General features: G+C 40.1%; 1 protein-coding gene across 1 annotated transcript; it reads left to right on the top strand.

The window, feature by feature from the left end:
* The first annotated feature begins 6,742 nt into the window (after positions 1-6,742).
* On the top strand, positions 6,743-26,709 carry NOS2 (nitric oxide synthase 2). Its single transcript, XM_009488897.2, has 27 exons — positions 6,743-6,971; positions 8,578-8,753; positions 9,880-9,976; positions 10,567-10,689; positions 10,781-10,929; positions 12,943-13,105; positions 13,545-13,636; positions 14,030-14,171; positions 14,578-14,717; positions 15,306-15,480; positions 16,232-16,333; positions 16,969-17,163; positions 17,517-17,599; positions 17,918-18,062; positions 18,318-18,422; positions 18,582-18,631; positions 18,725-18,899; positions 19,367-19,499; positions 19,911-19,989; positions 20,924-21,102; positions 21,752-21,915; positions 22,710-22,920; positions 23,247-23,334; positions 23,779-23,900; positions 24,718-24,866; positions 25,617-25,811; positions 26,391-26,709. Exons 2-27 carry the CDS (start codon positions 8,647-8,649, stop codon positions 26,502-26,504), a joined length of 3,477 nt encoding a protein of 1,158 aa, XP_009487172.1. The 5' UTR covers positions 6,743-6,971; positions 8,578-8,646; the 3' UTR covers positions 26,505-26,709.
* The last annotated feature ends 943 nt before the right edge of the window (positions 26,710-27,652 follow it).

The following is a 27,652-nucleotide window of genomic DNA, read 5'->3' on the forward strand; positions in this document are numbered from 1 at the left end:
TTTCCTGATACATGTAAAATCATTAAAAATTTCTAATGATTTAACTTCCTACTTCCTTAATCCAGGACGGAGTTCTGTTGCTTCTGTTTACATCTGAGGTTATATATACACATCCTGAGTGTATATTACCCACTTTAGTATTAAGCAAAAATGTGATTTTCATTATTTCAATGTTACGCCTATGTGCTTCCAAAACAGAATATGGCAGAAATAGACTGCCTTACATGCTAACTTCAGGCGCTGGGGATTTTGGTGGACTTCCCAATAGACTTAATAATAACAACCTTTTTCAGAGCTCATTAAACTTCGAAGAAAGAGTCACTGTTCATATTTCATGCAAAGCATGGACTGTGTTTTATAATTATACAGTCTAATGTAAATATGTGAAATCAGTCATTTAGGAGAAAATTATGTAAAAGGTAAGAAACAAAACCCCCCAAGTTTCAGAAGTGAGTGATGGAACACTGGATTAAGAGCCCTCATCGTTGCCCAGACTGACTTTAAACATTTATTTGGTGTGAATTGCAGGTAAGTTTTCAAGTCCTGTTAAACTGAAGAACATGATCCGCCCTCCATGATAACAGAGACTCAAGGACCCTACTCAAGGATTTTATAGAGTGCCTAAATCAACCTCTGGAACGATATCATTCTCTACTCAACTTCACAGCTTTTGGAGCAGTTTCTGTGGAAGTGCATTGTTTTAATGATATTTCTAGCACATTCCCATGAGAAATAATACAACGATTGGCTGTATGTTCCTTCACGTTAGGATTAGGGACTGTGCTGTGAGATCAAAATTTTGATATGTTTCAGCGATACTTTAATATCTTTGGATGAAAAATGGCACAGAAATGCAGAATGCAGTTATACCATATAGAAATAGTCCTCGTGATTTCTTAGGCTGAATTTTAGCTTCTGTTCCCTTTTGTTTATTAGGTATTTTTAACTTTCAGAACTGAAGTTACTTTTATACTTGAATATTCTGTTCTTTGTTTCAGCCCGGAAATTTACGGATAGTTTTTTGAAAGCCAGTATTTAAATCTCTTGTATTAGCTGACCTTGATTAGAAATTCTGAATCCTACTGACATCAGCCAGTGCTCTGTTACTTAAATGGGAGTTTCTTCCTCGGACCATGCTTTTACTAAATGAGAACACATTTGCAATTCTGTCGTTCACTCTTATTTCTCAAGCAAAAAAATCTTTTTGCACACAGTAATTTTAATGTCATCTTTCTTTACACTCAGCTGTGACAAGCGTGAATTGCAGGAGCAGAACACACACCATTCTATACGTTTTCCCTATCCACATGCCAGCTTTTCCTCACGCTCCAGACAGTGACACCTTCGTTCAGTAGGCTGAATAGAATGAAATCATGTCAAGGAGCGTAGGGCACGCAGCCCAGCAGACAGCCACATGCAGGACACCGGTTTTTATGCCCAGCCAGCTGCCAGTTGCTGTTTTACTTTTCTTGCTTTAATCTGCGAGTAGCTAGCCTTTACTGCTGCCGCTGTGGCTGAGGAACCTGGGAGCGGGTCGCTACATTTCCGAAGTCACTGCTGCTTGAGGCGACGTGCATCCAGGCACAAAGAAGTCTGGTTATTGGTTGTCTGATTGCTTTGTCCCTCCTTCACTTCCTCGTTGATGTTTATAGTGTGCACACATGGGAATTTTGAAAAGGGTGGCTCATGGGGGGTTTTGTTATTACCGCATTTCTGAACTTGGCTTAACTCTTACAACTAGCAGACAGGAAGGGATGGGTTTACTGGCACAGCGCTGCAAATATAGCATTCTCCTTAACTTTCACTTTCACCCTCAGATGTCATATCATGAAATTTTCCACTCTGCCTTGTCGTCATTTGACAAGCAATCTCACACTGCCTAGATCAGGAGAGGGCAAACGAAACGTTAGACTTTTCACTGTAAAGTGCTGCTTTTAATATACCTTAAATCTAAAAGAACTAAAAAGGAGTCCAGACAGTGGATTTGGGATCCTGCTTGTATTTGCCTATTTTAAAGTGCCTAGACCCGAGTCTTTCATTTTGCTTATGATAGAAAGTTGTTATCCCCACTTTATGAAGAGCATTTCAAAATAATAAAGAAGCCAGTGATGAAGACATTAAAATCCTTAAAGGTGCAGTAAGCAATCAAAACACTAAACCAAAGAAACAGTTTTGCCATCTTGCAAAGTTTGAGAGAATATTCAAACCGAAGAAATTTTTCTTTGGGAAATGAAAAACCAGACCAGTGTAAAAGATGATGATTAATGGTAGTCAATATGAGGAGCACACCTTTTTTAACAGTAGTTATTAGTGTTATTAATTTCTTTGTCAGAAACTTAGCAGAAGCTTCCAATAAAAACAATGAATCTATTGAGGATCCAGAGCATAAAGGCAGGAAGAATTGGTGAGAAGCTCCATTGTTTCATTGCATAAATCTTCATTTTAAGACATACACTGCCCGGGAGTTGGCTTCCATGGACCAGCTTTTTTGTGCGTTTAAGAGTGGAATGTCATAAGGAAAGAAAGTGTCCTTAGAAGTATTTGTACTTTTTTTTCACCTTCTAAATTCAATGTAGCAAACTGACAAAGTAGAAGTCTTGCTTTTTTATAGAAGTTACCGGTTTCATTTTTCGCATCTCCGTTAGACATTTAAAGAAACAGAGTGTGAGAAAGTGGAAATGTCTAGCCAATGTTACTGTGTAATTCTCCAAGTGTGGTGTGCATATGCAGTTGTCACTGTTTCTACCTCCGTCCTTTAGTACAGAACATTTCCACCTTACTCCACTCGGAAGAGCTTTAAGGACAATGACTCTGAAACACATCGCCATGAGATTAGCAAGCACTGAAAAATAAGACCAACAGAAGTGGGTCACCTATACCCTTTAAAAAGTTCTTACCATACAACTCCTGTATCACAGGCTTTCTCTTCCATTTCTGGTACATTTGGTATATAGTGTAGGGAATTTGGCAACTAAAAATATACTTTTTGCGGATAACATTTTTGGATGAGAAGTGCAAAGTTGCCAGCAAACTGCGACTTGTAGATGCTCTCCCAGGGCGGTCTGGCACCTAGCCTATGACACAAACCCTCACCGTTGTCATTATTTCTGTATTCATTTACCTCCAAGTTGAAAAAGTACCGAGAGGCTTTCCCGTGGCTCAGTGCCCCATCGTACCAGGCATTGGATACAGCACAAACAAAGAGACAACGCTTGTCTTAAAATAACCTTTTAAGTATGTAATACGCAATTTCCCTAGCAACACTTTAGTATGTCTCTTCTACAGTCAAGTGATAGCAAGCTGGAAAATGTGAATGAAGTCTCATAGCTAGTAGAGAAAACGGCACTTAAAGGAACAGAGAGTGAATAAATGGTCTTAATGGACCAAAGGAGTTATTTGTACCACAGAGCGCTCATGTGTGAAAGAAGTTGTGAGCGTTTTACTGAAAAGCGTGTGTCCATTTCCATGATTTAAATGGTCTTTTGTGATCTGACTTCATTTTGACTGATTATCTTACTCTTTGGTTACTGGGCAGCTTTTCTGCTGTTGAGTCCTGCCCCTCATACTGACTTGTAATCGTTTTCTGGTGGTTCAAAAATATCTTGGTTACAGCTGATCTTGCTGATGGGCCAGGGAGTTGGGCAAGGTGCCACGTGGGGGTTCTTTCCAATTCTTTTTCAATGATTATGTGTTGCTGGTACTTCAAAGACCAAATTCCCTGTTCAGCCAGGGAAGTTAATCAAATGGGGTAAAGCAGGAAAAGGGGAAAGGAAATGCATACAGAACAGAGCCATCAGTTTGTACATGCACATAGAGTACTCTGTCCACTCCTTCATACTTCATCCTGTGTGCTACTCCTACACGGGAGGAGCATGTGAAGTCTGAAAAAATCTTCGAAGTGTGAAGTGTTTATAGGTGCCTGCGATGTTATATTTTGAATTTGTGATGTCGTATGCAACATTTCTGAAGGACCATCATGGAGACATCTCAAATAGTTAGAAAATAGATTAGTTAGGAAAAGGGGGTTAGAAAAAAATCACTAGTAATTTATGAAAAGTTGGGACAATTGAACATTACCTCTTTAGGGTTACATGAAGTTCGGAAAATCAGCCCTTGTTATCATCGGCTTTGCCTCAGTGTAATAGTTCTTTGAAGGCTCCAGGTGTCCTGATCTCAGAGGAGCAACCTTACAGACAGAGCTTGTTTTTTAAATGTTTTTAAGAACATAATTTCTTGAGCTGATGCCGAATATTGCAGTCAGGCAAAGAATGTGACTTGATTTGAATGAAATTGCAGAAGGCTTATTGTTGAGGCTACAGGCCATCATGTTTTCAGAAACAAAACAAAATTGAACTCAAAATGACAGCATGGTCAGAATGCCATTGAATAGGTCAAACATTCTGCTCTGAAAGGGCACCTCTTTCATCAAAGTTAATGCAAGAAAAGCAACCAGTTCTTGCATTTTAATATGGCAGAGGCAAAAGTGGCTGCGCAAAAATAGGAAGTATGTGCGGAACTGGTTTTTCGAGGGAGGAACTTTCCAAGCAGTGTAGAATATTTGTAGGAGGTATGCATGGTCAGCTTGTTTAGTTAGTCTCTGACTGCAGCTAAGGAATGAATGGTGCTCTCATGTTCTTTTTACATAGAGGGAGTTTTATTATTGATTTTGGTAAGTAAAAGGGCAGGTCCTGCTTGAAAAACGAGTGATTAAGCAGTTCCCTGAATGGCTGTACCTCAGCCAATTCTTTAACCAATTCTCATGAGGAAAGGAGGTGTTTCTCCTCTTCTGGTCATTCCAAATCTGATTTTTCATATCCAATCCCTACATAGCCTTTCCTTGATTTCAGCAGTCTCCAATCACAGGGAAATAAGGAAGCTGAATAATAAAAGCTTAGAAACCATTGGACATAATTAAATTCACTTAAATTTCTAGTAAGATACGTTCTTTTTTACAATACTAGACATTAAGGTTCCCTATGTTCTGTAGAAATTAATAATAATCAGATTTAATAAGAAAGGGAAGGATGCAAATAGAATTTTTAAACCCTGACAAAACAGCAAATGCGAAGAAGAGCGTAACCTTGCTCTTTGAACTCTGAAGGTTTCTTTCAGTTCAAGCACCTTCAGTTTGACCCTTAAGATACACAGAGTTGTATTCACACTCAAGCAATCACAGCTTGTCTGTATGGTTTGGGACGAGCTGCCGTGGATCAGAAGCAAGGTAGAAATTTGTGGCATGGCATTGGGTCACACAGCTCACGCGTTATTTCTGCCTGCTGATTAAATGTCTGGAATATTTTAAAGAAAGGGATGTCAAGTGATAATTCCAGTGAGAGGAAGGGTATCACATAAAAAAAAAAATCTGAGTGTGAATATTCATGAGCGGTGAACGCAAAGAAACTTTGGCTTGATACAGTCAAGCCGATGAATGTTCAAACTGCAGAAAGCTCAGGTCTATTTTTCAAGAGCTTCATCTCTAGCAGCCCTGGGTGGGATGTATACGGGTATCTTCATGCATGAACACATGTACACGTAACTCGGTTTACCTCTAGCAGTGCTTTACACAAGCACTTAATGTTCATTTTTAAACAGAGAAACTAGACACACAAAAAAGAAAATGCCTTGTGCACGTTTGTCCAGTAAAAATGTGACAGATGAAGAGGGAATGCGATTTCCTTGTTTCTCTTGCAGCCTTATGCCTTATCTGTGTAGATCTTTGTTCGGTACCTGCAACTCCCTCTCTAGTTATCGGTGTACTCATTTTGACCTTGTATTTGTCAGCAGATTTAAGTATTGTCTTTAATTTGAAAACAGTTCCAAACAGTTTCCTTAAAATAGTCATACATAATGTCAATGAACAAATAACTCGGGCCAAAATCCTTGAGAGTGTGCTGGCATGCCACAGCAGTTCTGAGCCTGCAGCTGCCTGGCAGCACTTTGCACTGCATGCCGCCGTTGGCTCCGGGATTGCCTGCGGCTTTCAGACCGCAGGTTGAAACCTGATTTTGGAATATGAAAATGTCCACATAATGTCTAGAATTGAAAATCAGCTCACTAATCCCATCTTCATTATCTAGCTGTGCTTCTGGTATTCATGCACACAACGCGGCATGAATCGTTTACATGCCGGGGAGTTGCCGTTTCCTTCCAGTTTTTTTAGTACGTTGGAAAAGCACAAAGGGACGAACCGCACAGGCAGCAACAGGCAGGATAGGGAGCTCTGGAGAGGAAGAAACTCTACAAATACTCTATTGACAAAGATCCTTTAAAACTTGATCAAAAATAGCGAAGTAATATATTTTTGCTAAAATACCTGTCCTCAGTTACAATCACCTGTTTAAATGCTTTACTGGTCCGTGTCCTAAAGCTCTGTGGTTCTGTAAAATTTCTCTTGGAGTTGCTTACTCTCCTTCTACAGCTGCTAGTTTAATGTATAGGAGAATGGCCAGCCAGCGATAAAATCTGTAAGAGCTCTTTCAGGATTCTTTAAATGTTTTTATTTTGTTTTGTTTAGGTTTAACATTGCCTGCCAGGTTGTAAAAACTGTTTGGTGTGGCACACTGTGCTTATTACTAAGCACACGCAGAAACCGAGGTCACAGCACGCGGCGCAGGAAGGAGGGGATGCTCGTAACACCAAGAGCTCGTCACTGCTCTCGCTCCTGTCACACGCATTATGCAATAGTGCAGCGGCTCAGCGGCTACGGGCTGGAAGGATGCTGGGACATTTCGGGATTCCCCTTTCATCCACTGTCTGTCTGTGACCTGGCTGCTGCTTTGCTTACTTGGTCCTGGAGTATAAAATGCCTTTGCCTCGCAGGAGGGGTACAGAGCAGGCGAGGTTGGAAGGAAGGAACTTGGCCAGGGAAGACCATCGCCTCGCAGGTCTGGAAAAACCTCCCGAGAGCGCAGCAAGACAGCACCGTGTCCAAGCGTTCAGTTTGCCGTTCATTTACTGCAGCCACAAGTGAAGTAAGTACATGGCAAACTGTTTGGGGTTGTTTTTTTTTTTTTTTCTATATTAGGAGTAAAGTGTTGGAATCAGTCTTCTGCTCAGTTTCCAAGCTGTCCTGCTGCTCTGAAAACTTCATCCCCCTTTCTGCAGATTTAAAGGTTTGTGCATCTAACAGGTAATATTGTAAATGTTATTTACAGAACTTTGTTGTGGAGAACACAAAAAGCAAGCAAGTTCTTACTCTGAATGCCAGTGAATGGAAAATGTGAGTCTTCTCTCTTCTCTTTTTTCTTTTTTCCTTCTTTTTTTTCCTATTTTTTTTTCTTATTATTTTTTCTTCTTTTTCTTCTTGTGTATTGTTTTTCTGGGTTTTTTTCTGGTTTTATTTTTTTCCTTTTTTCCTCTTTCCATTTTTCTTTCGTCTTTCTCGCTTTCTTTCTAACTTTCTTCCTTCCTTTTCTTTCTTTCTTTCATTCTTTCTCTCTCCCTGTCCTTTCCTTCTCTCTTCCCCACTGTGTTTTACAAAATTGCATATGCACACTGCAACATTTTTTATTGCAGAATGGTAATTTAGATTTGTTCCTATTTTGTAACTGTAGAGCTTATTCTTTTACTTTTTCTTTTCTTTTACTTGGAGTAACAGAGAAGTCCTAGCACCTAGAGTTTCTGCACAGATAGTTGAATGGATTTCTTTTCTTGTGTGATTTTCCAGCAGACAGCATCTTGGAAGCCCAGCAATATAAATTTTACTTTGACTGAAAAAGCAATATAAATAGCAAAATAATACATAATTTACATCCGGAATATGTATATTTTCTTTCTTTATCTTTAATTTTTTGGAAACACCAGTTTCTTATTTCTGTTATGAACCAGATGAGGCTAATTTTGCTTTACCTAGCAATTTACTAGTTTGCTCTTTTTCTTCTGTCACACTTTCCCTAGTGCAAAAATCCATTTTAGGATCAGACATTAGCAGAAAATGTATGTTAACGTGAATAGCATTAAACTTTGTATGTTCTTATATAAATGCTATATGTTACATTCAAATATGTTTATATGATTTATATGTTTATATATCTCACAAAATGCAGAATTCAGAATCTCAGAATTCCATTTGTCTCTGGCAGACGAACACATTGCAAAACCTTTTGGTTAATTTACAGACTGATTTACTTTTTTTCATTACTATGTGAATAATACAGCAACATTTTACATCCCTTTTCCTAGCTAACATACAGTGACGTGAATTAACCAAATGTTTAATAACACCTAACAAACTTTAGAAAAACACAGAACTTTAAAAAAAAGTGTCAAGGTGTATTTTTCATAGAAGTAAAGCATGCATGTGGTTTTCTTAGACACTGATGTTTGCTGGTTTATGCACCTGGGGGACATGTGAAATTCTTGTGCCAGTATTTTACAGTAAGGCATGGCTGCAGCATGACACTGACAAAGAGAACTGTTAGTTTTGGTATCACTATTCTAAGAGTCATGCAACTTTCATTTTTAGAAACAGGCCGTTAATTAGATCAGATCGGTTATTCTGGTGAGTTTCTGGGTAATTTTAGAGGGGGTTACCTTCTCTACTTAAAAACTGACCTTGTTGTTTTTTTCCCTCCTCAGAAGTGTTCCCACATCACACAAAACAAGATTTCAGCACTGTGAACTAAAATCATAACTAAAGTGTACAAAATGTTGTGCCCGTGGCAGTTTGTGTTCAAACCTCGTGCTGCTAAGAACGAGTCCTCTGAAGAGAAGGATATCAATAACAATGTGGAGAAAATTGGGAAGATCCATGGGTAAGACCTTTGTCTTTTAATGGTTTCATAGTTTCTCTTTCATTTGAAAAGGAAAGATATTAAGTGACATGGGTTCTGGAGAAACCTGTAATGTGTTTCCAAAGCTATAATATTAAACCAAGAACAGTTGTCCCTGGGGGTCACTGGGTGGTGTTGACTTGGTAAGGTACATTTAAGCTTTTGTGTCCAAGTTATACAGTCATTGAGGAAAGAAATCATCTTGCTTTCTATTTCATAGCTGTAAATTTATTTGGTGTGTTATAATGGTTTCATGTATGCTAGGACTTAGCAGGCATGAGTATGCTATAAAAATTAGCAAAGTGATTATTCATGCTGCAATTAGTTTGGTAAAGTATTTCTGTGATACAATTTATACAAAACACTGTATAAAATAAATTGCACATGCATATTAAATTTCTCATTTTTCAGGCCATTATTTATTTCAGTTTTCTATTGCATACCATTTCTTTCCCTGCACATTCCCAACCCTTTCCTGTCATTGCTCGAAGTAGTTTGTATTCAAACGTGAAGATACGTGGAGCTGACTAGTGGAAGTGGGTGACCACATATGCTCTGCTAGCTAAAACACATCATTGCCCTCTCCAAACTAAGGGTTTTGTTTGGAGTTTGTGCTCTGGATGCCTCTTGGGTGTTTTTGAACATCTTTTGAAACCTGATATCCAAATTAAAAAGTAGTTCAGAAAGTAAGACTTAATGCAGAAAACAAAGGAAATTAATATGAAAATATGTCATTTGCTTAATGGACTGGAGACTGGACCTAGCTGAAATTTTCACACGTTTCCCTGAAGTATTTCCCTGAGTATTTTCTGGCCAGATCATAATTGTACAGATGTCCTTCATTTAGCTTACAGCAACGATACTCGACCTTTACTATTCCAGGCCTTATCTGTTGTTCTTCCCACAAAGTGATCTGGAAAGGGTGATTGTAGCTTTTCTATTGAATTCCAGTCCGCTCCACCCCTCATGCTGCTGCAAATGGTTGGCTTATTGACTCAGTACATCTTTCAGAGACAACTCTGAGCATCTCCCTACTGATGCTGCAGGTAAAACTAACAAAAACTAAGCACGTTGCATTATACTGAATTTTCTTTCTCTTCTTTTCAAGCTTAGAAAATGGTGATGCCAAATTACATGGTCTGAGCAAGAAGCGGATAGAGATGCCGCCTATGGTAACTTCAGCGAAGGCCAGTGATGGGAGAGAGGTCTGTTTCTAGCATCATCGTTTGATACTAACAGTTCACACGGGTTGTGCTTACTGCTCAAAACTTCTCAAAGTTCTCATGTGAGGACTAACTGTGGTTACATGAGGTTAGGACTGCTGCGAGATCTTTGGATGAAAGATCTTTTCTGAACAAAAAGGAGCTTTGGTAAGACTTAAGGAAAAGAGGTGACCCAGTAGGGCTGGAGTGCTCGATCCCTTTATACACCTTTGAAAACCCAGCCTTTAGTTACAAACATGTCCTTTCTCTAAAATTCTCCGGTTCACTGTTTTCCTGAGACTGTGATTATTATATTAAGAGGCCTTACTGAAATTAAAAAGGTGTTTGCAGTGGCAGATATTGTTTGGTTATTACAAAAATACTTTTTTTTTCCCCATTTCATATCAAACTGTGGATTAGATCAATAGTTTTGTTCAAATGAGTAAACACACATGCCGGAGAAGATCACGTTTATACCCAGTTTCTTGAATTTAATTTGTAGCATTTTAATGGTCAAATAAAATTAAAAATTAAGCTTTAAGATATTTAATAGGTCTGAAGACAGTATGTATTTTTATCTTTTCTCTGTCCAGAACCCCCCCCAAAATGGTATCAAAGCTTCAAACCAAATATCAAGGTGTCCAAGACATGTAAAAGTAAGAAACTTGGAAAATGGATCCAGCTTTCTCGACACACTACACCTGACAGCAAAGGAGGTAAGATGTGGAAGCCTGAACAGTGATTTTTTGATCATTTTGAAAAGATAGAGAGTGCAACGTTGTTTTTTGACATTTTATTGTTTTTCAGGTTATCAACTGCCGGACCAAGGCCTGCCAAGGGGCACTCATGACCCCAAAGGGCCTGGTGAGAGGTACTAGAGATGGGCCAGTTCCACCAGCAGAGCTTTTACCTCAGGCAATAGACTTTATCAAGCAGTACTACAATTCATTTAAAGAGTAAGCCAACTTTACCTTCATTTTTGGTATAAAAGTCCTTTACCTACCTGTCTGTCTGTGAGACTATAGGAGTGTTTGGTTTCTTCACAGCTATTGGTAACTATCCCGTTACATAGCATGCATTCAAAAAATAGATAAAAACTATTAGAAAAGGTAAATAAAACTATTAGTGCACTTCATAGGCTGTACCTGCCAATCCTAGGTCTTGGGAATACAGAAATGAACTCTGTACAGTGCATTCCTCAGCCCCATCCTTCTGAGTGTGTGACATTACGGTACCTTTTAATAAGCAGCTTGCTTAGGACCCTTACATAATGTTACCTTCTGTTTTCTTAACACTGGATGTTAATGGGATTAGCTCCTACTCAGGTCAGTCTTAGACATGAATAATGTGCATAATGCTTTTTGTTTGTGCTGTTCCAAGTATCTTTTCTCTGTGTTCTTTTGTTCTCTGTTTTGACTCTCAAGGCTTTAGCCAAAGATTGGAAGGCCAATCTCTTGCTTCTCAGCCTTGCTCTGTGCTATCATCAACATAAGCTTACTGAGCATGCTGAGAGGGATGCTCTAGCTTCCGAAAAGAGGTTTGTGTTTTTGCAAAAATGGACGTGGTACAGAGACATCTTGTTGCAGGAAAAGCTGGAACATCTGGTTGAGGTCCAAGAGTTTGCAGCGACAAAGTTTTCACATGACAAGCTTTCAAGTGACAGTTCAGTGTTTGCTCATCCCATTATAAAACATTATCAGACTTTCAAAGGGACTCAGCCACGTAATGGCTACTTCTTTAGACACTTTGAACTCTTCTACAAAGCCTTCTTCCATCTGAATCTTTCTGAAAGTCCCTATCTTACACACAGGCTGTACTCACTTGCCAGCGTTATTACATTTGCACATCCCTGTGTTTCTGCTCATGGCTATTTGATCACATTGATTTACACTATCTTACATGCTTGCCCTTGATCTTTCATCTCGTTGAAAATGTGAAAACTCTCAGACAGTGCAGGCTATTTTCATTCTGTCTGTAAGCCAACAAAACAATTTTTGTCTGTGCTGTGATAAATATTTCCTGATGTTTTGACTTCATTCTCTGTTATCAAACTGAAGAATTTTAGAGTTGGTTTCCCTGACAAAGGAATTGCTCAGTGCTTCCTTTTAGGAATGAAAATCCTACTTACTTTGCTCAGAAGACCTGCGTCCCTGTGAAAGTAATGGAACGTTGAGAGGACAGTCACTATAATCCTACTTTTGAGCTGAAGCTAGCCTGTTCTCTACTCTTCATTTGCTTGTGATTTGACAATCCAAATTTAAACTGAAAACTTACACAGAAAAGCTTGTGATGAATCCATGTGTGTGTTGGGTGGTGAAAGGATGGCTACTTAAATTCCTAGCATGTTAGTTTCTTCATTAGGCTAGTAAGCTCTGTCATTTGCACTCGATAAGGACAGTTCCTAAATTCTGAAGCCAGGAAAAATTCTCATCAGCAGTCCTCAGCCAGATCTATGTACTTAACTCATCCCTTTACCTGGAATACCCCCTGCTTTTTGATAAAAATCTTGGACCCTAGACTGCTGCGACAGGTAACAGCTATGTTTTGGGGACAAAAGTGTGGTGCAGTAGAGGGGAGGTCAGGAGTAGATGATGGTGGCTTCTCGCAGCCAAAGCAGAGTGAAATTGCTGACTTCATGAGGCGATGGATGTTTTCATAAAGGACAGAGTATTTTATGTTGACCTGTTTCACATCCAGAGGGTGTAGATTTATACCAGGGATGGGTTTCTCACTGTTTATCCAAACTTGCTGTATCAACCTACATAGATGCTAATCCCCTCTCTGGAAATCTACCTGCATCCTGGCAGATAAAATCAGTGATGTGAGTAGAAGTCGTCTTGTGCAAAAGGATGCTCAAAAGCTTTGTGGCTTCAGCTGTGCTCTTTTTGACCCAGAACACAAGAAGAATGTCTGCAATTTAAATCAGTTCTGAGTAATGAAATTCTCATTGTTTCTTTCCTGTTCAAAAGGCCAAAAATAGAAGAACACCTGGACCGACTGGAAACAGTGACCAAGGAGATAGAAACAACAGGAACCTACCATCTGACAAAGGACGAACTGATCTTTGCTGCCAAACAGGCCTGGAGGAATGCTCCTAGGTGTATTGGGAGAATCCAGTGGTCCAATCTACAGGTAATCTATGAGCCTAGACATTATGGGCCAAACAGTCATCTGCTGTAAATCAGAAGAATGTCCTTTACTTTGGTAAAATATAGCAGTTGCTTCAACTGAGGACTACTCCCTCCTGTACGTGTCGTAAGATCAACATTTTTTTTTTAGTTCTCTGCTTCATAGTTGAATGAAAACATGTGTAGGGGTGCTAGTATAGGAACCAACTATGTCGTGGAACCAGGTGCATGTCTTGGTTCTTGGATGTGTGAAAAGGATGCATATAAGAACAATAAAAATGAACCTTTCCTTGTGGAGCTACAATTAAATTGAGAAATACTGATTTTTCATTTCACTTTTTTCCTGAATCTTGCCTTTCCTTAACTGCATGAGAAAAACAATGACTTTACATTACTGCTTCCAAATCAGGTTTTTTCTTTATGTTTCTTTTGGAAACATATAGGTATTTGATGCACGTGATTGTAAAACAGCAAAGGAAATGTTTGAGCATATCTGTCGTCATATTCAGTATGCCACAAACAATGGAAATATAAGGTAGGTCTCTTTAATTTTGCACAACAAAAAGCACATCCAGATCTGGATTCAAAACCCTACATAAGACCTGAAATGGTCTTTCTAGATATTTTGACAACTTGTCTCTGCTCTTAATTCTCCTGGTAATTACATGTTCCTCTCATGTGTACCATCAGCCATTTTGAAATTTTGTAACTTTCATGGCTGGTATTGCAAAATCTTGTAATTCCTGGGGAAAAGAGATGATTTGAAGATTCAGGGAGGTGGGTAGAGAAAATGAATTATTTTATTTCTACTGATGTTTATTTTAGTAATACAAAATAACTGCTGTTGGTAACAATTTATGTCTTAATAATTAGAATGCATTTGATGTGCTGCTGTGGTGTAATGGGATTTGATTGTCTCTCTGGGCAGATCAGCCATCACTATCTTCCCCCAGAGGACTGATGGGAAACACGATTTCCGTGTTTGGAACAGCCAGCTCATCCGATATGCTGGATATCAAATGCCAGATGGGTCTATCATAGGAGACCCTGCCAGTGTGGAGCTCACACAGGTACAGGTCCAAATACAGAATCATAACTGCTTTCCATCTTGTCTAACCCATCTGTTTTTTTGTTTGGGTTTTTTTTTCCCTTGCATGTTTATGCAGAGTGGGAGGGAAGAGTGGCGGTAAGGAGGGAATGGGATGTTTTGCCCCACAGGCTCTAGGTGCAGGCTGGAGCAATAATTTCGTATAATCCTGATATAAAAATACTCCCTGCCATCTCAGAACAGGGTGAGCTAATGCTCCCCTTAAGTCAGGGGCACAATCAGTACTTGAACAGCATGTCTCAACGTTGTTTGAATGTGAAAGATAACTTAGAATTTACCTCAGCAGGTTCTAAAGCATTAACATTCTTTTGTCTTCAAATCTGGTGGGGAGGGAACCTAAAAAAACCCAAAATGTACTTTATTTACAGTTATGCATTGAGCTTGGGTGGAAGCCGAAGTATGGCCGCTTTGATGTAGTTCCACTGATTCTCCAAGCAAACGGCCAAGACCCAGAAATATTTGAATACCCGCCAGGAATTGTCCTGGAAGTGCCAATGGAGCATCCAAAGTAAGCATGCAAGATTTAGATAATTGCATTTTTGCCTCTGCCTCACCTTGGCAGGTTATTAGCCTGCGCCTGCGGCAGTCATTTTATGAGTTCTTTGTTAGGATGAAAGTCTGGTAAATTGTCCTGAAAGATAAAATGCCTGTTAGAACAATGAAATGAGATTTGAATTAGGGAAGTCAATAGCAATTTTGTTGGAAATCTTTTTTTCCCAATCTACATTTCAATGATATTCAGAATTTAAAAAATCATTTCTTATGCTGGTGTAATACATATGTAAAATATGGCTGCACTCATAACAAAACGTTTTTTGCCTAGAGAGGCAATAAACGCTTTGCTGTTTTTATTTCATGGCTGCTTTGGGAGTGGCCTGCAGATTGCAGAACTCTGTAATACCATTCTGCAATTTCCTTAGCTGGCACTTCCCAGTTTACCACATTGTAAAGGAAAACGGACATGGGCTTTTGCAGACTGTGCTTCATGGGCCATTCCTCCTAGAGATGGTACTCTCTCTCTTCCCGGACTTTTCTGGTTATCACCTAAAGAGGGAAAAGACATATCAAGTAATAAATCAAAATGCTTGTTTGACAGGTATGAATGGTTTAAGGAGTTAGACCTGAAGTGGTATGCGCTGCCGGCTGTTGCCAACATGCTTCTTGAGGTGGGAGGCCTGGAATTTACTGGGTGTCCTTTCAATGGCTGGTACCTGGGGACAGAGATAGGAGTGCGAGACTTCTGTGATGTACAGCGATACAACATCCTGCAGGTAATCTTCTGAAGTAGAATTGTGTCGATCTGCGGAGGGAATGAACTTGGTGGGTGGAGCGTTTTCGAAAAAGAGACACCGCCGGTCTTTGCTGGGATGGGTGTTGTATTTACATCACACTAACACTGCCGTGCTAATCTGACACAGTATCCTGACTGCTGTGGGACATCTTGAATTGCTGCCAAGATTATGACTGCCAGATTATATGACAGTTTTTACAGTGTTCTGACAGTATCTGTTCCAAATACCTGGCTGGAATGGTGAAACTGCACCTGTAAAAAAAATATAGAAAATGCTATCCCAAGGGTATTCTTCCCCAATTTCACCCCGAGTCCTGCTGATTCAGGACTTTTGGTCTCTGACCGTACATTTCTCAGAGGTATATTTGTGTCAGTTCTGGTCTGCTGTTGACAAGGCAGAGCAGTCCTGGTTGTTAGCTGCAGGTCTTGGGCACCTCACCAGTACAAATTAATAATGATGACTTATAACCAGATACTGCCACTTTTTAAACCATTTAGTCTAGGAGAGAACCACTCCCCGCTTCACCAAACTGGAATAGCCTCAAGAACCAGAACTCCATAATTGAAGTTTACCTCTAATCTCAAGTGTTTCTGCTGCCATCACTTTCCCCAGCATAAGATTGACTCTTCCCCCTTCCGCAATACTTTTTCCTGCATATTAATGTGATAAGGTGGAGAAATCATGAGGTTGAAGCCCCACTTTCCCTTTTCTCTCTCTTTTTCACATGTAGGAGGTAGGAAGAAGAATGGGACTGGAAACAAACAAACTTTCATCATTATGGAAAGACCAAGCTGTTGTAGAGATAAATGTGGCTGTGCTTTATAGCTTCCAAGTAAGTCGACAAGAGTGGTATCTGGAGAGACACTGAATATTGTGTGTCCCTTTTTCCTTTCACTTACAACAGCTTTATACAAATATAATGCCAGTGGACCAATGCTCAGTGGAGGTTATCAATGGAATTCCAACAGAGTTATTCTTGATTTACACCTGGGAAGGCAGAGGAATCCATATTTCCTGTTGTTGCCAGAAAAAAATCTGAGGTGAAGGCAGAAGGGAGAGAAAAAGAAAAGCAAGTTAAGGGCAAGATCTTTTTAACACATATGTCTAAGTGTCAAAATGTATGTAAAGCCATTGGATTAGTATCTTTTATTTACAATTACAGTTCATTTAAGGTACTATAACAATATGAAAGATGGGTAAAAATGAATCAGGGGGGTTTCAGCATGCACTCCCAGTGCTGGAGAGGTAAAATGCTGATGTTTAAAAAACAGAAAAATGTAACAGTCCTTAATCAAACGTCCACATCCATCTGTATCTATCTATAATAGCTGCTGATAGTAAATATTTCCCAGCACTGTATAAAGTCCTTGAAATATTAACCAAAGCAAAAAACTTACTTTAACTATATCAGGAAGAAAAGCAGAATGGGCTTTTTAATGTATGTCTGTCTTTTTGCAATTATTCTAGAAACAAAATGTGACTATCATGGATCACCACTCAGCTGCTGAGTCCTTCATGAAATACATGCAGAATGAGTACCGTGTGCGAGGAGGCTGCCCGGCTGACTGGGTGTGGATCGTACCTCCGATGTCAGGGAGCATAACCCCCGTGTTCCACCAGGAGATGTTGAACTATGTCCTCACTCCCTTCTATTACTACCAGGTACACGTTATCTAAAAAAATATGATTCTAGTAGATGACTTCAGCAGTGCAGATGATAATACGGGACCTAAAGAAGTGTGAATGAAAAGCCCTGGTTAATGAAAGTTCACTAGAGAGATTCATAAATAGTAGGCAATATCTATTATACTGTGAAAGGTTATGTTAGTTCTGTTGAATTCTCAAGCTGTAAGTAAAATGCATTTAACGCTAGAGACTGATCCCATATTTGTACACAGTGGATTGTATATATAGATTCTATTCAGTCTGGCCCTTTCAAAGATATACAAATTTTGTATTTATTATTTTACATGTCTTACCTGAAGCTTAACTTTTTTTTTTTTTTTTTTTAAAAGGTGGATGCATGGAAAACACATGTCTGGCATGATGAGACTCGGAGGCCAAAGAAAAACAGAATAAAGTTTAGCATCTTGGCAAAGTAAGTTGTTCAAATAAGAATCTTCATGCTTTTGTCCCGCTATTCTATTCTTGTGATGTTTCTGTTCCACTTTTTTTTTTAATAATTATTACAGTAGGGACCACTTGAATTGCCTGAAGCATAGACTTACCTGTCCACAGTTAGGTATTACTCATATCTAAGATTCTTATTCAGGGCTATCTATAGGGTATTTCTTCTGAACAATATTCCAAGGAAAAGCTGTGCTCGAGATCAGTCTTTCCTATCTTGTTTGTGAATCAATCTGAATTACTGTGTAGCTATATTAAAAGTTATATGTGATTACTTTTTTTTTCCCAGGGCTGTACTCTTTGCATCTTCACTCATGCGACAAACAATGGCAGCCAGGCCCAAGGTCACTGTAATCTATGCAACAGAGACTGGGAAATCTGAAACACTAGCCAATGATCTGTGCAGCTTGTTCAATTGTGCCTTCAACACTAAGGTAAGAAAGTATAAATCATACACACTAAATGGAGAAAGAAGTTTGGCTAGTTTTATCAGATTCTGCAAGCTTTTTCATTCTCTAAACCTATGTTTTGAATGTCCTGTAAATATAAGTCGGACTAGAACTTCGGGTTTGTATTCATTTAGCATAATGCCTTGTGAATTTGGTCAACAGTCATCTGACAATCACAGAGCTATCTAATGCTAGTTCTTATGTCTGCTAGCAATTTCTCATGAGCTTTATATCTTCCAGATTCTGTGCATGGATGAATACAACATCTGTGACCTGGAAAAAGAAACACTTCTTTTAGTGGTTACTAGCACTTTTGGAAATGGAGATTCTCCAAATAATGGAAAGGTAATATTCACCGCAGAAATATATATGAGGCTCAACTCAAACCAAAGACAACCCTTTCATTTGTCCCATGTACTAGAGTAAGATATGGATCAGGGTGTCACTTCTGTTTTAAATCAGAGTATTTTTCTAACCTTAAGTATTCTATGAATTTTTATACAGACCTTGAAGAACTCCTTGCTCACCCTGAAATTGCTGAGAAAGAAAATGAGGTAAAAATACTTTGCCATTTTGTTTGCATGTGATCGAGTCCTTTTGCATTTCACTTAGCATAACAATGATCTTATTTGTATCTCCTTCTGCAGATATGCAGTGTTTGGTTTGGGGTCCAGCATGTATCCAGAGTTCTGTGCCTTTGCGCATGCCATTGACCAAAAACTGGCCCAACTAGGGGCTTCTCAGCTCACTCCAATAGGTGAAGGAGATGAACTCAATGGGCAAGAAGAAGCCTTTCGCACATGGGCAGTCAGTGCATTCAAGGTGACTCTATAAATAGTTAGCTCATATTTTAGTTCTTTCATTTGTTTTATTTCAGTATTCACTAGCATTCCATAAAAATGGGGGAAAATTAAGGAAAATAACCATCTGGATTTATATCTCAATTTCGAACTCCCCTCTTTTCTACTGCTTGCCTAAGTCAAAGCGGGAACTGGGCCCCTTTTCTATTATTTTTTAATATTCACATAAAGTTCTATGAAACCTTTTGGATAGTGGGATGCACAGTATGAACAAGGGTGGTAGCATCAGACTTCAAAATTTTTTGAAGCAGATCCTTTTCTTAGCTATACTGGTGTAGAAGTGGATCCTTACTGAACTCACTGAACTCCTATAACAATACTGAACTCAACAGAATTTATAAACAGTAGCAATCTGTGAAATTAGGATTATGACAATGCTAAGAATATTTTTTTCTGCTATGACTAGCCTTATTTTTTTCTTTTTTCTAGACTGCCTGTGACGTTTTTAACATCCATGGGAAAAACAGTATTCAGTTGCCTAAGATATATACCTCTGATGAAAGCTGGGATCCTAAGAATTACAGGATAGTGCCTGACTCTCAAACCATGGACTTGGCTAAAGGTACTACCTCCCACCTTCCACTTCCTCTGTCCATTTTGCTTCAGATAGGTCTGAACTGTAAAGGTTTTCTAGAAGTGATATTGGTCCTGCTAGATGATCAAATTCATATAATAAAGTACAGTGGTCAGAGAAAGAAAGACATTGGTTTACATTGCATAAATCATTATCTTTTCCAGCACAATAACATCAGAACACAAGAACTAGCACACATTTTGACAGCCCCAGAAGAACAGAAGCTGAGATGAACTACTTTTAGTCAGGGAAGACATGCATATAGGACATATAACTGAGTAAAAGTATATTGCATTCTAGGGCGAGCATGGTACAGTTCTTTTCTGCATATTATTTGAAGGCATTTGAAACAAACCTGATCACAAAATTGCTATGAGTCATGTCCTCTTTTCTCAACAGCACTTGCAAACATTCATGCCAAGGATATAATTCCCATGAAGCTGAAGTTCAGACAGAATCTTCAAAGTTTAAAATCCAGGTACGATACCTCATTCTTTTGAATAATGCACGACTACATTTTACAAATATCTTAAATGTCTGAAATGCCTGGTTATAAACATCTTCTCCCTGCAGTTATTAAGAAATACATGTGAATTTTGTACCATCATTAGTAGAAGTAAATCATTATCGCAAGACCACAAGAACACGTACAGTCTTAGCTCTGATTTTGATAGGAGCGACTTCCCAGTAGAGTCTCTGGGAGTGTAGGGAACTAAATAACTTTGTAATATGGCCCTTTGATACCTACTAAATGTGGAAGGTCTCCATTGCTTGGTATTCTATATGCCAGGCAAATGTCTACTTCGTTTAGGGGAAAAATTGCCCCTTAGCAGAAAAAAAAAGAAAAAAAAAAGAGAAAGAGACAAAAAGAGAAAAAAGAGAAAAAAAGAAAAAGGTATAGTGTGAGAAGCTGCTGCTTTCAGTTGTACTGCAAAGCAAGCTGAGACAAGACAATACACAAAGAAATACAAAAAGGTAATTAGTGCTAACATCTGTCTGAGAAATAGCATCCATGAATGGCTCTTCGACATCCTCCGGTAGGTCTCTCTCGTCCCTGTTCTAAATACAGTCGTCTTATGGGAAGCCCTCTGAGCTGGTTCCAGATGTGAGCTATTCAGCCCTCAGTAGAGCGGCACTCCCTTTCACTGGCTGATTGCAGGCACGTTTATTCTATACTGGACAGATAGGCAGCACTTCAGCAGCTTATTTGTTTTGATACAAGTACTTCACATATCTGGCTGTTATTTGTTTAAGTCTCCATGAAGTACTAAGCCGGTCTGATAATTTGGTAATGAACACAAGTAAGCCCTTGCAACTGTCACTTCGGATTTCTTCCTTTTCTGCGCAATTCAAGGGAAATCCTGTCGACGTAACCAAGATCTGTCTGATTTCTTTTTTTTTTCTATATCTAGTCGTGTTACCATTCTAGTTAAGCTTTCCTGTGAGACTAATCAGGAAGTGCGCTACCTGCCCGGAGAACACATTGGGATTTTCCCAGGCAACCGGCCAGAATTAGTCCACGGCCTCATTGCACATGTCAAGGATGCCCCTCCAGCTGATCAGACTATCAGAGTTGAAACCTGCACCGATGGTAAGTTGGTTCTCTTTAGACAAAATAACAGAGGTGTTTGACAGATTTCTCTAAAATTCCCAAGAATTTTTATAGGCTGAATTTGATTCTATTGTACTTTTCTTAAGTTTCAGTATGATTTTGTTGATGCTTTTAGTTTTTCCTATAATTCTCGATTCTGATTTTGCATACTCTGGCAGTCCATGGTAACTTCACCAGTGTTCGCAGAGTTATCTTAGGTTGACGCTGTTTGTAATTCAGTTGCTAAACTGGCCATGGACCACAGTTAAATTAATCAACAGAGTTTGCTTATTGTTGCTACATATCAGAGTCCTAAAATAGATTTACATGTCATGACTATCTTTTCCATCTTAGTAGGAACAATCTGCTAAATCACAGGATTCTGACACACAGAAAGATGATTTCGTCAAATGAAAGACTTTTCATTTTAAAGTGGTGTTTTGTTATCATGCAATTCTCTGCATCAGATCCTCCCCTTACAAAAAGTTTGCACCCTCACATTAACGTCTTTTCAGAAGGGCCCTGTGGTCTAGACCTGCTGCAACCTAGACTGAAGTCATATTTTGAAGGACACTGAGTTTTGCAAAGCTTTACAGCTGTCAAATGCCATGGGAATTGCCACGTGTTCTTTTATTTCCCTCATTTCCAGGTGGCTACTGGACAAGTGACAAAAAGATTCCAGCCTGCACACTCCCTGAGGCTTTGACATACTTGCTTGATATCACTACTCCGCCCTCCCAACAACTGCTAAAAAAACTCTCCCAGCTGGTAACAGCGGAAGGAGACAAACAGAGACTGGAAGTTTTATGTCAGGTGAGTGTTAGGGCGAGATTTATGTTAGAAGTGCTGTATACTGGACCATTTACTGTGTAGCAGAAGCTTAACAAATTTTTGTAGTGATGGTGCTTGATTTTTATCCCTGTGTTACCTGTTCTGTGTGCTTGTAAAACCAACCACAGTGAGAGAAAGGGTGGTCTTGTGGCTCAACTTGGGCGTGGGAATCAAGAGATTACTTCAGATCTGATATTTCCTGTGTGGTTCTGGGTGGGTCATTTTGCCTGCCTGTTTCTCTTGCCTGCCTCATGGTGGTTTCTGATGATACACCATTAAAAGACCTTGCAGCTTGCAGGTGGAGGGGTTGGAGGGGAGCTGCTAGATATTTTTGTCAGAGAATTTGGTACCGTGAGAGTAAGAGGAATGTCGCTTTAGGTAACCAAGACTCATAGGTGTGGCAAGTGCTTGCCTCTCCTGCTGTTTCAGCAAGGGTCCGTAGGTATCGGTACCTGGGCACATACAGTTTTCTGTATATCCCATAGCAAGGGGCTGAGAAACAGATTCTACTTCAGTTTCTACATCCTCACTGAGAGAGATGGTATCTGAGAAAATTACAGCAGGTATTCTGTACTTGTGTTTTCAAAAATTAAACAATTTCTTAGGAAACCCCAGTATTGGTCTAGGCAAAGTTTTGAGAATTCTCGGTTGATTTGCCTGCGTATTTAATTGAATGTAAAGCAGGAATCTTATTTGTAAGTGACACTTCAAATATCCCTGCTCTCCTGAACTGAGCATGACCTGGTATCATTGTGATGCTGGCCTTTGGCTTTTAGAGCACGGAAGAATACAATAAATGGAAGTTTTACAACAGCCCGAACATCCTGGAGGTCCTGGAGGAGTTTCCTTCCGCTGAGGTCTCAACAGCTTTCTTACTGACTCAGCTGCCATTTCTGAAACCCAGGTACTATTCTGTCAGTTCCTCCTGTGACATGACACCCGGGGAGATTCATCTGACAGTTGCAGTTGTAAACTACAGGACAAGAGGTAATGAATTGTTGTTTTCATTTCTCTCTTAATTGAACGATATTTAGGCTGCATTGTGGCTCAGAAAAAAAAACGTGTCTGCCATATGGCATGAAGCACATCTGTAACAAAAAGTTTGTATTGGCATACACGTGGAATAGTATACTGCAGTGCAGATGTTCATGCTGTGTCAGGATTTGCTAAAATCCTGCCTCATCATCAGTGTATCATTTTATAAAACATTACTAGATATACACCTATTTAAAAAACATAAGTATAAACTGTGCTTTTTTAAAAACTGAGAGCTTTTCAATACTGACAGAGGTATTTTCCTTTGCTCTGATTAGATGGACAAGGGCCTTTGCACCATGGAGTTTGCAGCACATGGCTGAATACAATAGCTCTCCATGAAATTGTCCCGTGCTTTATACGCAGGTAAGTGTGTGACAGAGAAAAAATGAAAAAAGAAGAAAAAATCCAAAAAAACCAAACAGCGGTTCTTAGTTCAGCTTCACCATTTGTTTTCATTGTTTGCATATGAGTTTCAAGCTACTGGTGAGTGCAAGTTGGAATATCTGAGTTTGAGAAGAGAGGGAACTCCCTGTCTTCCAGAGATGAGACCCTTTACCTTGTCTTACGTTGAGTAAAATCATAAATTATTAGAAAATTCTGAAAGAATTCTATTCTTTCGACACCATCCCCACTGTCAGCATATCCACTATAGAGCAAGTAAACAAGAAGCAACCGTCACCAAGCTAAGCCCCATTACTGTTTTCAAATCAGTAACTTGGGCTGTGCTGTTCAAAATCATTCAGGAAACTTGACACTGAGAAGTCAGTCATAAACTAATTACCTGATTAACATATTTTTGCATTTCAGTGCTAGTGGATTCCATCTCCCAGAGGAGCCAACCAAGCCATGCATTCTGATTGGCCCAGGAACAGGAATTGCTCCCTTCAGAAGTTTCTGGCAGCAGCGTCTCTATGACTTGGAAAAGAAAGGTACTTGTGGGGATTGCCACAAGGGGGAGGCCGTACCTCCGCCAGCAGCAGAAGACATCCCTAGTCCGCCAAACGAAATCCCGACAGATGGAGACACCCTGAAGCATTAGCCAAGTAAACGCCCTAGGGATCTGTCATCCCGAGACTGCTTGAACACTGCGCTCCAACAGCCAATCCATCCCACTTGAGACCGTTCCGGTGGTCTCGAGGCGCTGGGTCACTGGGAGCGCTCCAACAGCCAATCCATCCCACTTGAGACCGTTCCGGTGGTCTCGAGGCGCTGGGTCACTGGGAGCGCTCCAACAGCCAATCCATCCCACTTGAGACCGTTCCGGTGGTCTCGAGGCGCTGGGTCACTGGGAGCGCTCCAACAGCCAATCCATCCCACTTGAGACCGTTCCGGTGGTCTCGAGGTGCTGGGTCACTGGGAGGGAGCAGCCTGTGTGTCCCTGTGAATGCTGCGCGCCCAGTGACTGCCCCGGCGCTCGCACAGGGGCCACGACGTGGGGAGGCAACGCCTTGGCCTGCCTGCCTGTATCAGCCCCTTTGGGGAACCGGCTCCAACGGAGTCCATGTAGCCCTCCAAGGGCTTGGGCAGGTCCAGTCCTACTGCAAGACCCTGAAATCAGAAGCTGTCACGTGCAGACGCACACGCTCTCCCTCTCAGGTGTTTAGTGAGGAAGGCTGATTAGAGAGTAGCTGTACAGGCAGCTGCACACAGCTAGTTACTGGGACAACAGGGCCCTCTACGGGAATGGCTGTATGAGGTAACAGGCTTTACCGGGAAAGACTAACCACTTCCCAATGTTGGTTTCAGGGATCAAAGGTGGTGACATGACATTATTGTTTGGCTGCCGGCAGCCAGGCATGGATCACATCTACAGAGAAGAAACTGAGGAAATGAAGAGGAAAGGAGTCCTGAAAGAAGTCTATACAGCTTACTCCAGGCAACCTGGCCAAGCTAAAGTAAGGCCGGTTCCTTTGTTCTGTAAGGCTTGGCTCCTTTCAGAACGGTCCCTCAAGTTAATATTTGGGCTCTGTTTAACAATGTTCTTTACAAAAATGTTGGCATTTTGCTTCAGTGTATTGTGAACAAGTGACAAAAGGCCCCACTCCTTCAAAATAAAGGAGAATCTCACTGTGCGCTTCAGTACGAGCAAGCTACATGAATATAAAGCCCTCACTGCCATATAGAGAGGCATAATAGACATATAATCAAATCTTTGAGTGCAAACAGCCTTTGAAACTAGAAGCTGGAACATTTTCAGAAATTTTGCAGGATTTGATTAGCCCATGAGTTAGGAACGAGTTGGCTCTGGCCATTTGTCACCATTTCAGTGACACAGTGACCCTGGAGATTACTTTTGCTTAGATGAAATGTTGATTGGAGAAAACAACTGTGCTTAAGCTATCCCCTTTTTAGCTATCCTAGTCTCCTGGCAAGTTAGGAGACTTTGGCAGTTGTAACTGGTTCTAAAAAAGAAGAGTCTTAATCTGCTCTCGTTTAATCCAGAGACAGGCCTAGCCTCCAGATCTGGGGGCTTGTAAAGACAGCATGAAGACAGTTTTCTTCTCCTTTGCTGTGGTGCAACACACAGCTGGAATAGATAGGGCATGTAGAACCTTGCTACGCAGACCCACACTGAATTTAGAAAAGCCAGTAGCCACAGTAGCATTTAAGAAACCTTGTCCAGTGATCCTTTTTCTGTTTCTAAGGTCTATGTTCAGGACATTCTTCAAAGCAAGTTGGAGACCAAAGTGTGTGACCTCTTGCATAAGGAGGAAGGGCATCTCTATGTCTGTGGAGATGTACGCATGGCCAAGGATGTCGCTCAGACTTTGAAAGGGATGCTTGCAAAAAACCTGAACCTCAATGAACAGCAGGCAGAGGAGTATTTCTTCCAGCTAAAGGTATGCTGTGGTACGCAAGGCATTCTTCCCAGTCAGACAGTGTTCCAGGATGGGTTACAGAAGTCTTCAAAGTCACACTCAAGATCTTGAGGGCTGCCGTGAGCTTCTTTTCAGTAGAATGCACAAGGAAAAAAGCTTTAAGCGATCAGCTTAGTCTACCCACCATGATTTCAAACGCAGTTTCTGTTTGGTTAGGGTGTATGGTTGCACATCATGTTCTTCTCTTACATCGACCATTTTCCCCAGTGTCTCCCTTTGGGGTCCTGGACAGCAGCTTTGCAGCATGTCTGGAACATCAAGAGTTTGAGACTTTGTTGTACCAAAGGAGGAAAGTGAATTTAAGAAATTAGTGGGCCCAGCGCTGAAAACACAGTGCCTGGGTCTGCTGGCTCTTTAGGACCCTTTTGTTATCAGAACTCGTCCGGGAGCACGTGTGCCTGGGGTCCAGATAGTAGCAAAAGTCCACTAGCACAGAACCAGTCACACGAATGCAAAAGACCTTTTAGTTACTTAACTGTCACATAAGGAGGAGCTAGCAGCATTTAATTCATCTCTTGGGTTTCCTTTCTTTTTTTGCAGAGCCAAAAGCGATACCATGAAGATATCTTTGGGGCTGTATTCCCACATGAAGTCAAAGGAGGTGTAAGAGCTTTGCAACCCACCAGTCCAAGAACGAATCAACTTATGTTTTAGCCAATACTTGCACGTTTGTTGTTATTTTCAAAAAACAAGGGGTCAAATCCTCTCTCTTATACATGTTAAATCATACACATGTATATGACTGGAGGATTTGACTGTTAAACCTCAGCCTTAATTAAGAAAAATACTAAGTTTTAACTTTTTTGCTATTTATTCTGAGATTTCTTTTAATAGATTATCTTAATAGTGAAGATGCAGATTATTTTTAATACTGTCTATGCTAGTATAAATCTATTTTTTGTAAAAATAGAGTTTTTTACTGTGTAAGCTAGAAGTGAAATCTTTTTTTGAAATGTACTGTTTATCTTTGTGAATTTATTTATATCAGATTGTTTTACTGTGCATATTATCTTCACTTTAAAGGAAGTAAATGAATGGCTGTGTCACTTGGAAATGTGTAGTCACATGCCTTGTTGAACCTGAAGCAATATTTGCAAATGAGATAATAATATATAATATATAATGGTTCGTAAGTGGAAATACCTGCTGCATATACTTCAAATGTGTATACATGAGGAGGTGATAGTTTTGAATTCTGCTTTGTGTGATTCAGGTGCTTGAACCCGAATTGTTGTTGTCACAGAGCCTAAGGCAGTAAGGCTCAGAAAATTCAAAAGCACTTTATACATTTGAATTCTGTGCTCCGATTTACTTGATTTGTTTGTAATAAATGATGCCTTTATATTGAGACAAACAAGTTGGTGTGGATTAAATGTGCCTCTTTTAGCTATTGGCTTCTGCCTAGAAAAGTAGGGGTAGGTTAAGTTTGTTCTCAGGTTGCAGTGAGGTGGGTTTGGGCTCCAGCCGACACTCCTTCCTTAAGTACAGAGCCCGTCTCCAGGAGTTACTCACTCTGCCTCAGATTAGTTATGCATTTTTGTTACTGCCAGGAAAGTGTGAGCGTGCACCATAGATTGTGAGACTGGCGTGCAAACTGCAAGAATATAAAGTAGCAATGACAGCCATTTTAGTTATATTTTGACCTTGGCTTGCTCTGTGCCTTGGAGTTATGTCAGAGCTTTTAGTTCTTTCTCTAAAATTACCAGGGTTATATGATCACATCAAAAAAGTTTAAGGTGAGATTTTCCTGTCATCCCTTGCCTCCAGGAGCTGGAATGTGATGAAGGAGGAGTTGAGACTCA

Source organism: Pelecanus crispus, chromosome 12 (assembly GCF_030463565.1).
Source record: "Pelecanus crispus isolate bPelCri1 chromosome 12, bPelCri1.pri, whole genome shotgun sequence".
Classification (NCBI taxonomy): domain Eukaryota; kingdom Metazoa; phylum Chordata; class Aves; order Pelecaniformes; family Pelecanidae; genus Pelecanus; species Pelecanus crispus.

Coding starts and splice junctions, on each gene's coding strand:
- NOS2 (XM_009488897.2), top strand. CDS start 8,647: ATGTTGTGCCCGTGGCAGTTTGTGTTCAAACCTCGTGCTGCTAAGAAC. Junction 10,690..10,780: donor TACACCTGACAGCAAAGGAG/GTAAGATGTGGA, acceptor ATTGTTTTTCAG/GTTATCAACTGCCGGACCAA. Junction 16,334..16,968: donor CTGTGCTTTATAGCTTCCAA/GTAAGTCGACAA, acceptor CAATTATTCTAG/AAACAAAATGTGACTATCAT.